At 38.7% G+C, this 12,305-nt stretch overlaps 1 protein-coding gene across 1 annotated transcript in view; it reads right to left on the reverse strand.

Moving 5' to 3' along the window:
* Positions 1–9,825: 9,825 nt before the first annotated feature.
* The window catches only part of hydin (HYDIN axonemal central pair apparatus protein), a 63,940-nt gene continuing 61,460 nt past the window's right edge, over positions 9,826–12,305 (reverse strand). The window contains exons 88-92 of the mRNA XM_013907938.1: positions 11,833–11,983; positions 11,522–11,752; positions 11,171–11,395; positions 10,678–10,959; positions 9,826–10,268 (exon numbers count right to left, since the gene is read on the reverse strand). Of these exons, the coding sequence (XP_013763392.1) occupies positions 10,059–10,268; positions 10,678–10,959; positions 11,171–11,395; positions 11,522–11,752; positions 11,833–11,983 (1,099 nt within the window). The 3' untranslated portion in view covers positions 9,826–10,058. The remainder of the gene's footprint in view (positions 10,269–10,677; positions 10,960–11,170; positions 11,396–11,521; positions 11,753–11,832; positions 11,984–12,305) is intronic.

Here is a 12,305-nt window from a genome sequence, read left to right on the forward strand (position 1 = left end):
AATCGATAAAGAATCGAATCGTTAAACAGAATCGAAAATGGAATCGGAATCGTGAAAATCTTATCAATACCCATCCCTATTGACCACTTTACAAGGATGGGTTCCCACTTTCTACCACCTAAGAACAACATGCAGCCTGCCATTGAAACAATTGCTCACAAGGTCATTCTGCAGTAGCCAAAGTATGTAATGGATTGCTCCTCCACACCCATGGCATGTCTCTCTTAGATGCATGTACAAGTTCACAGCCTGATATGGGTCTGTTGCTGTAGTTAGATGGGACTCAGTTATAAGGCTATTGCACAGTTCATATACATCTGGATCACATAGTTTGGTCAGTTGAAAAAACACACTCGTTTTTACACAGTTCAACATGTTCTTCAGTGAGGCAAAGGAAGTCTCTTGTCCATAGAGCTCAGGTAATGCATTAGATTAGGCCGACCACTGGGGATATTGATGTTTTTAGATGGCATGATGGAGTGTGTATTCCAAACCTGTGCAGTGTCATCCAGCTGATCCTGTTAAAAAGAATACATAAATTTAACAAATGTGCATACATGCCTACCTAAAAAAAATAGTAGCCTAAATTATGGTATTTACACAGTTTTCATTTAATTTACTCCCTGCTCCTCTCCACCTCTTCTCCCTCTCTCGTCTTTCTTCCTGCAAGCCTCTCCGTTCCCTCAACATGGCCCTGCTCTCATCTCTCACTATACTTTATCTTCTCCCACTCTCTCACTTCCTACGTTCCCTTTATCTCTCACTCACACATGCATGCTGGGTCTACTGCCAAGGGCCATTTTAATTTTTTTATAATTTAGTCCAAGCTCAAAATAAAAATCTATGAATCTCTCACATGGGTGTGTGGCCTCCATCGCTGTGGTTGTTTCTAAGTTTTCAATTCTGACCTGGAGGTGCATGAACTCAAAACTTTTGCAGGATCTCGCAAAGTACATCTTCATATTTTTTTCTCCAATGTGCCTTGCAGGGCTCTGTATCTTTGTGGAAATAAAGAATTGTCTCCTTCAAAACTGAACAGAAAAAAGTTTGACTTCTGTTCTGGACTCGTGTGTTCTGGACACGTGTTCTGGACATGTGCAACAATGCCCGTTGCATTTTACAGTGGTAAGACCACAGCAGTAATACTTCCTTATTCTTCTAAATTTTTAGTTTTACATTGCAGAACTATTACATTGCAGAACATTTTGCACACGGTAGTCAGTGCTGGCTTTATTGTGTAAGAAAGTCAACTAAGAGTGGAGAAAGACACTACAGTTTTTGGCTGCCATTTGTCAGACCTAGGAATAAATTCATTTAAAATCCTTCTTATCCAATTCAGGAGCTTTAGCTCATCCTAGTTGTCATAGTTCAAGAGGCAGGGTACAAAATACTAAATACATTGCAGGCCAAAATCATTTATTATTTTATGTAAATTGTCTTTTATGTTCAACTTGGTTTCTACAGGCCCTATAGAAATGTGGAAATTACTAACTTAAAACCACATACACATAAAAAATGACATAAAACATTTGTTTGTGTTTGTGTGTGTGTGTGTGTGTGTGTGTGTGTGTGTGTGTGTGTGTGTGTGTGTGTGTGTGTGTGTGTGTGCGTGTGTGTGTGTGTGTGGCACTGCAGTATAATAATAATAATAAATATTAATATTATTGTCATTCAGTGAGAGGGAAAGAACATATTACTAACAAAAAATGGTCATAGAAATTATGCTATGCAAGTACTTCACAGCTACACATGTCACACAAATATATAGCACAGTAGTTTCTAAATTACAACTTTCTTTTTTTTAACCATATTATAAGAGTAAAAGCTGATTTTCACCTTTTTCACTGAGGGTCATGCTCAGTTATGTGTGTGTGTGCGCGAGTCTGTCTGTGGTGCTTGTTGAATTAACCTACTCTTACTTTATTTGCTATAGTCTTTTTAAATTAATTTTCTGAGTTTGCTAATTCAGTTTGTGACACTGTCACTGGTGCTCTAGTGAGGAACTTCTTATTTTGCCCTTTTAGTTTTGGTCTGCAGTAATTTATTGATTGTCATAATCTAAAAGCCATGACCTGCTTGGTGTTATTTGTTGTTCTGGAATTATTCCTCAGGACTGTCTGTGAAGGTTCTCAGTCATCCTCAGGACTGTGTATCATCTGACCAAATCTGTTTAATGGAGACGATTTCTGATGATGAATGAACTGGTACTTGTATTGAAACTTTCTACTCAAGTTAAGCATTCACAGTGCTTTCTAGTACTAATCTCTACAAATAAATTAATCACACACATTTTCGTACATTGTTTTACTTACACTTAACCAAAATTATATTTTTACACAACCATGAAAAGCAGTTTGATTTCGTATGACTATCACATGTATATACGGCTTAATTAAGAACATATCAAGTTTCAGTGGTTGCATAGCTGCACAAACCACTGAAATATGCAACTTCCTCTGAATTTAAAAGGAGAATCAACTGAAACCAGTGAGACTTTCACACTTCACTCATCCTGTGCTGCAGAGCTGAGCTCTCCAAAACAATCCAAATCCATGTATGCAATGGAGGCAATATCTGCAATACCTTCAACAAATTACACAGGTAAAAGGGAAGTGATAGAGCAAGGAGGTTATAACATCTGTTATTACTACTGAACATTTGTTTGGGTTCCTTGTTTTTTTTGTTTGCTTGTTTGTTTGTTTTTCTTTTTGTCTTCTTTTCAGGTCAGAGGAGCTCTAGGAGAAGTTTCTATTTGGGTGTTATTCTCTCCCTGAGCCTGCTCGCTGTTTTATTGCTGGTTGGACTTATCACAGTTATTTTCTTCTGTGAGTTGGATTTTTCATGGATAGTTGTTCTACTGATCATCAGTCACCATGTGAATGATTAAGAGCTATTTTTTAATGTAATTTAATGTATGTAATTTTTAATAAAATTTGGAATTCAATGTGGAATTTTTGATTCTTCCATTTCAAGATCCTCTTGAAATTATCTTGAAGACGACAAGATCACAGCAACAATAAATTATGCAAGCATAAAACTGGTTTAGACAATTAATATGTTTCACAAATTACAGTCAGAATTTTAAAATATTTTTTATTTAGGTCTTTTGTGCCAATCAATGAAAGCATCAATGTTATTTCCTTTTATTTCAGACCACAATTTAGCTGAACTTATGTCGGCACGGACTGAGAAGAGCAACCTGCTGAATAAAAAAATCTCTGCAGTCAGTAACCAACTTTCTTCCATGACTGAGGAGCGAGATCTGCTGACTAAAAAGACTGAAGAGCTTAAAAAGCAGAGTGAGTCCTCGTGTTAGCTGTTGTGTCTCTAAAAGGTTTTTCTCGGAAATGTAGTGATTCATTTTCCAAACAAATGATCAGGGCTCTAGAGTGCGACCAATTTGGTCGCAAATGCGGCCAAATTGTTCAGTGGTGCGACTAAAAAAAATATTTGGTTGCACCGGGACCTCTCTGATTGGCCGTGGTCTAGTTGAAAGTGTAGGTGGAAGTGGGAGGTGAGTAGCTTGAATAAAGCGATATCAATTCATTAAATCCTGAATCGACTTTTAAATATAACTGTGTTTTGCCAGAAACGCCAGATTCTCAGATTAAAGCTCACAAAACAGACGGACACGCTGTCGGAGCTTAGCGATCCTGATGCGTCCGGTCCGCGCTGTGTTTACGTCTTTTTGCGCTGATTCTGAGCTGCAGGTTTTGTCTCTCCAACCAAAATTCACCGAGCTGAATTTTGCTGTTTTGCTTCCACGACTATTAAAATCACACTTCATGCACAGCTAGCGCTCTCTATCTCTCTCTGTACTTCAAGAACGGTTTCCCGTCTCCAATCTCTGTTTTCTGTATTATTCATTCGCTTATTACCCACCAGTCTACCGTTGTTTACAGCGCTGTCGGCTGCTGTCTTTTTCTTTTTTTCACTTAAATGACCTTGGACAAGAAAGCCTTTTTCTGTTGTTCAATACTGAAGAAATTTAAACTTTATATGCAGAACATTGTAGAATATTTTAAGGTTATCTGCTATAAAAAGCCAGACCAGGAAAATCTCCTTCATGTTTTTCTGTTTTATTCTCAGTTACTTTCACACAAAGGCATCTGCTGTGATGTTCACAATTCTGATGACGTCAGTACTGATAAATGATCAGAATTATAATATTTCTGACTGTCTGAGGCTAATATTTGATATTAATCTAAATATGCAAGATAATGCTTGGAAAAACTTGAAAAAATATTTTCTAGTACACCCCATGCCCCCCCCCCCCTCCCACCTTAGATTCACCCTTAGATTAGTAGGATGATTTAAGCAATCTACCTAACCATCCTATCAGGCTAAGCTAGCAGTTCATCTGCATATTTTAACTTTATTACCTTTATTAGTCGGATGTAGCTTTATTGCAGATTTTCACTGTGTAAACCAAATAAGTCAGATGAGAACAGCTGCAAATATTTTTTTCTTTAAGGACTCCTGGCAGGTTCCCAGTAAAGTTTTAGCCACAAGTGCTGCTGTTTTGGATGCAACAAACCAAGACCAAACATGCTTTCTTCACTCCGCCTGAGCTCACCCTCTTCATTAAAGTGGGGGGAGGCTAACATAAAACCATGTATTTAGCTAACTCTGACGTGAATAGAAGATGCTTTTGTAACGTCATTTTCAGATTTAAAGTTAAATAATATAAAAAAACCTCTGTTCAATTTTTTTTTCTTTTGTAGGCTAGTAAAAACATGCACAAGGCAAATATCAGAACATTGATATGCTCTCTTTTCTTCATTGCAACTCCCACATGCTCCTCTAAAGGCTTACAACAACACATTTACTAGAAAACTAAAGCACACAGGCACAAAAACACTTACACCAAAAACACGTCATCCAGGAGATAAAATACTTTTTGCTTGTTTGTTTTTTGTCTCCTAATAATGTTTAAAACCTTGGAATGATTAGTTTAGGCTGTATTATTTCATTGGGCACTACTGCACTTGACATCATATATTTCTTTTTGCATCTAAGAATTTTTTTAATATGGCCTGTAAATACATGAAAGAGTTGCAACAGCAATTTCTAAAATATAAACTGATGATGGATTCATTTTAAAAGACTTTTTTTCTTTTGAACATTTATTATTGCCCATTAATAAGACAAAAGTACTTTTTATCTGATTACTGAATGGAATAACTGATTATTAAAATATTGGTTGCAGCCCTAAAATAGATTAAGTACAAAAACTGTCACCATAGTAAATATACACAGGCAAACAAATATAAAAGTCAGGAGGTGAATAAACTATAGATAAATCTAATTAAACAGATCAAATGAGCATTGTTGTAAGGTTCATTAAACATTTTTCATTAACCTTACTGAAATATTACTTGTTTTTAATTTCTTCTAGTTATACAATGTCCTGCAGGATGGAGTCGTTTCAGCTGTAGCTGCTATCTCCTCTCTGGAAGCTCTGGTTCCTGGGATGCAGCCAGAAGGGACTGCAGATACAGAGGAGCAGATCTGGTGGTTATTGATTGCGCTAAAGAACAGGTACAGTTCATATGTATGTGTTTTACTGTGTTTATACATGAATATTCATATTCGTACCCCTCATTCATTACTTCTGAGTGTGATGAAACCTGCATTTTTGGAATTTGTGAGATGTCTAGTTTTAGCGGTGTGGTGGTTGTTGAAATGGTTTTGTGAGCTTCCAGCTAAGATTCTGCTGTTCTGCCGCTCAGACACTGAGCAATGGCTCTGTGCTACATGCATCTCTGCCATTCAAAGACACTTTGTATATAGATTATTTTCATTCAATACTAAATTGTAAATGTTGTTTTCAAGGAAGCAATTTTTTATTCAGTGTCCTCACAAATCCCTTATTTTTATGCATTTGCTACTACAAGATTAAACACACATGAGGTTCAAGGCGTGGACAAGTTTGAAACCTTTTGTCCTTAAAAATGGAAAATTGCTGAAAATAAAAACGGCTATCACTTCAGTCTTTTATTTTAGCTCCTAATTTGATCAATTCTGCTCTCAGCTTTGCGGTCTCCTGTATGCTGCACGTCTCGTTTATGCTCCTTTCTTCACTTTTACTTGACAAGCTTCCATTTAGGCTTTCAGCAGGGCTGAAGATTCAGCTCCCAAATACTGACGGACCTATAATAATTGACATATGAAATTATTTTGCAGCCAGTTATTATTGATTATATAGTAACTTTAATTGTTAACTACAATTGAGCTGTTTTGGCAAATACATCTTCAGATGAGAACTAGAGGGTGGGTCAAAGCAGGAGAAAAACTATAAAAACTGACATTTTACAGCAAAGCAAACAAACATACTATACATACTTTTATGTCCCAGCAATTATTAAACCCTGAAACAGCTGTTACTCCATCTCACTCTGGATACTGTGGAAGAAGTCTAGTGTGTGTGTGTGTAGTATAATGGTATAGCTTACCACAGACATGAGCGAAAAAAGATAAATATGGAGCCATACAGGCTCGGACATGACCGGATTAACAAGGCCTGCGTCAGGTGTTGAGGTACCAGAACACCCTGATGAGAAGTGGGCTGCTCCCTGAAGTCCAGTACCCATCACTGTGATTTAACCATCGCAGTGATTATCACAGACCCTGAACATGGTCTAGTAATCATCACAGTGAAGAGTTAGACAGCACCAACCTGTGAGCTGCCTGGATAGATGCCCCACACCTGGGTTCCTGGAATGCCTAGAACTATGGAAAATCAACAGGACCCTAAGAGCCGTCATCAGGAACTCAATGTGTATGTGGTGTACAACACTAGAGCCCATACATTAGAGGCCAACTTCAAGCCCATAGCACAAGTCACCATCAAGTGCAGGTTCTACCAAGGAGATGCACTGTCTCCACTGCTGTTCTGCATAGGCCTGAAACCGCTCAGTGAGTTCACTGACAAGATTGGCTACGGATACTGACTACAGAATGGGCCAATCGTCAGCCACCTCCTCTACGTGGATGACATCAAGCTGTATGCCAAGAGTGAATGTGACAGAGATTCACTGATCCACACCACAAGGATACACAGCAATGACATCGGAATGTTGTTTGGACTGGAGAAGTGTAGTTGGATGATAACGAAGGGAGGGAAAGTAGAACTGAAGGGATCAAACTACAAGAAGGCAACATTGCCCTTGAGTACTCCAGCTACAAGTACCTGGGGTACTCAAGGGCAAATGGGAACCATAAGGAGACCACTAGGAAAGCTGCAGCCACCAAGTACCAGGCAAGTCCCGAGGAGTCAGCTGAAAGGTAAGAATAAGATCCGGGCTGTCAACACCTACGCCCTGCCTGTGATCAGGTACCCTGCAGGGATAATAAGCTGGCCAAAGGAGGAGATGAATGGCTCACTAGAGCCGGCCAAAACAGCGAAGTCACAGCACATTGTTGTCGAACCCCCCGCGGTCTTTCGCTACTCAGGTTAAACATGATATATAAGTCACTTATTTAACTTCAAAATGTTATTGTTTGGCTTTTTTCAGTGTTTTGTTTGTGAGTAAATCGGTTTGGCTGAGAAAGTTTTCACACAGCTATAAATAGCTGTAAATAAACGTCAAACAGATAACTGATTAAACAGAAGTGTGAGATGGTAGAGATTTTACTCCAGTGTCCAGTGTTATATTTTAGGGAGCAAAGAGCAGACGGCTGAGTTTATTAAACTCCACCAAGACAATCTGCAAGTTTCATTAAAATGTGTGTATAAACTAAATAAACTAAATTCCCAAATGGGAATTCATGTTTTTGTTCTTTCTGAACAGGAGTTCCTTACTAGGCTCACCAAAAGACCGACTTGGATTGGTTTACATGATAAAGAAGAAGAGGGAAAATGGAAATGGGTAGACGGAACTCCTCTTAATCTGAAGTAAGATGTCATTTTGGCAGATTATATTAATTATATTTATAATACATGCTGCTCACAAATAAACTCACTAATAGACTTAGATGTCAGTCGCTGAAAATCATAAAAATTGACTTATTTTGATAGCCTTATGGTGGTCATACATGATATTAACTAAGCATTTTAGAATGAAGAATGTACTTTTAGCTGCTTCCTTATTTGCCATGGGGTTACCACAGCAGGTGAAAACACAGGGTTTTGATTTAGCACAGATTTTAACCTGGGTAATTGTCTCCTGGAATTAAACTGGGGATATTATTTGTGTAAGTCAAATGTGTTAACCACACAGTTAAAAATGAATAACAGAAATAAAACCACATATAGGAGACACCAGCCAAAACTACCATCATCTCCTGACAGGGGGAAACAAACAAACAAACAAAAAACACAGAGTAGCTTGTTTTTTTCACCAAGTTTTGTTTTGCATTTTGTTGCAATTTGTTCTTAACAGCTACAGAGTTTGTAGATCCATAAATTCAGTGGATTAATCAAGCCAGGAAACTGATTTTATCATCTGTAATCTTTGATGTTATAAAAATCTTTTCATCCTTTTCTTGCTTTTATAAATGTTTCAGATCTAATTATTTTCTCAAAGATAATAATTGTGCTCACTGATCTGTCAGGTACTGGGCAAATCGCCAACCTGATAATGGCGGTGGAGACCCACAGTATGGTGAAGAGGACTGTGCTCATATCAGGACATTTGACAACACTTTGTGGAATGATTTTTCATGCAGGAATTCTCTGCCGTGGGTCTGTGAAAAAATACCATAAAACCCACTCCTGATCCTTTATCATTTATTATTTTCTTTTTGTTTTATTCCTCTCTGAATACCTATTTAGCTAAAGCATTGCAGTGCTGAGTTGTAGCTATAGCTATATACTGTTCACTTTTATAAATAGATTTACTTCCTGTTGTAAAAAAAGAAAACATAATTTAGCACATGAACTGAGGTCCAACTGCTGACTGCTGATATATCAGTTACTTTTACATTTTAAGAGAACCAGTGGCCAAAGCAGAACTACAGCAGATTCTCTGGCTCACCACATATTAGTCATATGTTTATGGATAATCAGAAGTTGTCACAATATGTTAGTAGTTATACTGATGTCAGGTCCTTTTATGGCAGCAATGAAATGCAGTGGAAATGGGTTTTTTGGGATTAAGTTCATTTTCATGGCAAAGAAGGACTTTTCAATTCATCTGATCACTCTTCTAAACGTTTTGCATTTTAAGCAAATTGCTATCATAAAAACAAAAAGCAGCAAACTTTATGAAAACCAATATTTGTGTCATTCTCAAAACTTTTTGCTACAACTGTACCATGTGACTTGCTGCAATGCAGGGATATTGCGTTTTTGTTTTGTGTGGGGTTTTTTTTTTCTGGCTTGTTGTTGCAAGCAGTAAAGCTGGGCTGATTGTTTATGATTAATAAATGATTAAGCACAAGTCTGTAAATCACATCTTATGTGCACTTTGGTTTAATTAATTAAGTTTGTTCTTTCCACCATGAAAAGAGGAAGAGTGGGCCACCGGAACAGTCTGACAAAGGTTGTATCAAAGTGTTTTTCCTTAAGAAGTAAAAAGAGTGAATTTTGCATATACACTGCAGCTCCTCACCATGTGTGATGTGATAGCTCTAACTTTGGGTAATAAGAAAGTTACTGCTGTATAGCTAGTTTCCACATAATGTGCCATGAGTCTAACAGCAAACAGGCCAGTTTGGATGAATTCACTTAGGTGAAAAGTTAACATATGGGTCATTATGATACAAAAAGGAAGTCAAGTGATCTAACTGGACCTATCAATGAACAACATATACTGTTCAAATGAACTCATGATTCCCCCCATGTGGTAATATATGTGCAGTAACAGGCATCTCCGAGTTTTCTTTGCAGAATTTATTCAGTCAGTTGTTAAATATTTATTGACAGGTTTGTCAGCTAATTACTTGAATCACACACTACACAAGGAGATATTCTGGATTTTGGCAATAAAATCTTAATAAAGCTTCAGATAAGTCACTTGTCAGCATATGCAACTGGACCATCATACAATCTGGCAATCAATGCCTTTTTCATTGTACTCATGTTGGCATCTCTGTCTTTCTATATTTGCATGTTACTATAATGACTCGGGGCGGTGGCCCTTCAGGTAATAGACCCATGAGTAGGGCTTCCTGTGGCCCTCAGAGCTCTGACTGGAGATGGTCAAGGTGCCAAACCACGGACCTGGAGAGCCATCTGGAGGAGCCTCAAAGGACACCTGGATGTTCTGAATCTCTTTGGATTTGATGCTTCCCCCTCCTTTGACTATAAAATGGTGGTTGTCAACCTATAGGCATAAACAGGGTTCAGGTTACATAAAATCAAAATAAGCTGCACTATTAAGTGAAGCACATAAACTGAAGCATTTATCAATGCTAAAAAAATTGCTAAAGTGAAAGTTGTATCAGAGAAGCAAGAGTCAAATCTGTTGAAACATAGGGTTGCACAACAGAGTTGCACAATTCTGCCATCTGTTCCAGGCCAAATTTAATGTTTCATGGTGTCACAGTGAACAGTGTAAATACTCCTCAGTAAAACACCCCTGTTTTTAATAACATTGACTTTTTTTGATGTGTTTGAATTAGTATGTTGGAAATCACTTAATGTTATGTCAATAAGACATTTTTAGCTTTACGGCACTGCTTGGTCTGGTTTTCTCACTGTGCCCATTTTCACAAATTCTACTTGGTCTTTACCAGATAAGAGAAAGCTGTGGTTTGCAGGAACACATTCTTGAAGGGGATGATGATGTTCCCACCAGCTTTAATGCTGAATGGGCCCTGAGACTGGGGGGGCAAGCATAACCCATGTAAGGGAAATATGTATTCTCCACCAACTCCTGAAGACAGGCTGAGCTGGCCTTTCACTTCTCCCAGCTGAGAAGGCTCAAAACAGACGTCCACACTGGCCTCTGAGCCCACGTGGAAACCCGGAGTTACACTCACACTCTTGTCCACGATAAAGTCTGGGTAATCAGTCTGGAGGAGAGAGACAACACGAGAAAATTTCTGTTTAAAACTGACAGAAAGATACAGACACTGAGTTGTGTGTTGACAAATTATAAAGAATACATAAAAAGGTGTCTTAAGAAGTGATGAAGGCTGACACTGAATGCATATAAAGTCATCCTAGCATGAACGTATACAAAGACAGAAGAGGGCTATTTCTTCTTCTTTGTTTTGTTTTTACCTTACAGAAGTACGTGGTTTTGAAGCGGGCATAGTTGATAAACTTTACAGTGACGGTGTGGCCACGGCCCAGTAAAGCGTTAAAGTGCACAGTTTTCTCTGGTGCTGGAGGCAGAGCTCTGAGAAGCAGATCATAGTGGAAGTGGCCCAGCTCACTGCTGAACAAAGTTAGCCGTGCTGTAGACTCGCCTGCTTGCAGAGGCTTGTACTCGAAAGGCAAAACACCCTAAAAGGAAAGGCAGGCATTCACAGACAGTGCCTATTAGAGTTTGTTTATGGAAACACAGTTAGGGGTTTTGTTTGTTTGTTTGTTTGTTTTCCAAGTATGATGGAAGACGCATTCAGTATTCACCTTGGACTGGCCTGGCACCGTGTGCTGAGGTGGGACAATGATATCACGGCTTTTACACTCAGTGGTGAGGCAGGAAGCTGTGGTCAGGGGGTTCTCTACTTGAACGGTGGCTGAGGCCGCCCGGCGAACTGGTGTCACTAACTCTATGGTGGACAGGACTCCTGGAGACGTGGCTTTGAAGGTAACGAGGTAGAACAAGTACTCACCTGTCTCATGGTGACGGAATGTCACCTGAAGAAAAAGATCAAAGGATGTCATGATGGGTAACAAATGTCAGTTCAGATCTGGAAATGTGTAATGTTTGATCAAACCTTGGTGTTAAACTGTCCCTCTGTATATGTAAAGAAAGACATTTCATAGTCCCTGTTAGCATGGGCGGGGACATCGATGAACTTGATGCCCCTGAGGGACACTGTAGCATCTGGTTTATCAGGCTTCACTATCTCTAGCTGCACAAGGAACCTGAGAACACAGATGAGAACATTCATGACATGACTGAGATGATTCCCTCCACTTTTTATTAAAGTGCTAGAATATTTAAATTTTCGATTTCCACTTCACCCAGCTACAGTTTTTATCTCTGGGTCAGTTTAGGCAGCATACACATATTTTTAAAAAAAAACTAGCTGGTAAAGACAGTGGTATATTTTGCTGCTAAATATTTAATAACAGATTTTTAACAAATGATTTAAATGAGCTTCCTCCGAAGGGTGGCTGGCCTCTCCCTTAGAGATAGGGTGAGAAGTTCGGCCATCCGGGAGGGGCTCAGAGTAGAGCAGCTGCT

The sequence above is a fragment of the Pundamilia nyererei genome, unplaced genomic scaffold (assembly GCF_000239375.1).
Source record: "Pundamilia nyererei isolate P.nyererei 1_Seehausen unplaced genomic scaffold, PunNye1.0 scaffold00626, whole genome shotgun sequence".
In the NCBI taxonomy this organism is placed as follows: domain Eukaryota; kingdom Metazoa; phylum Chordata; class Actinopteri; order Cichliformes; family Cichlidae; genus Pundamilia; species Pundamilia nyererei.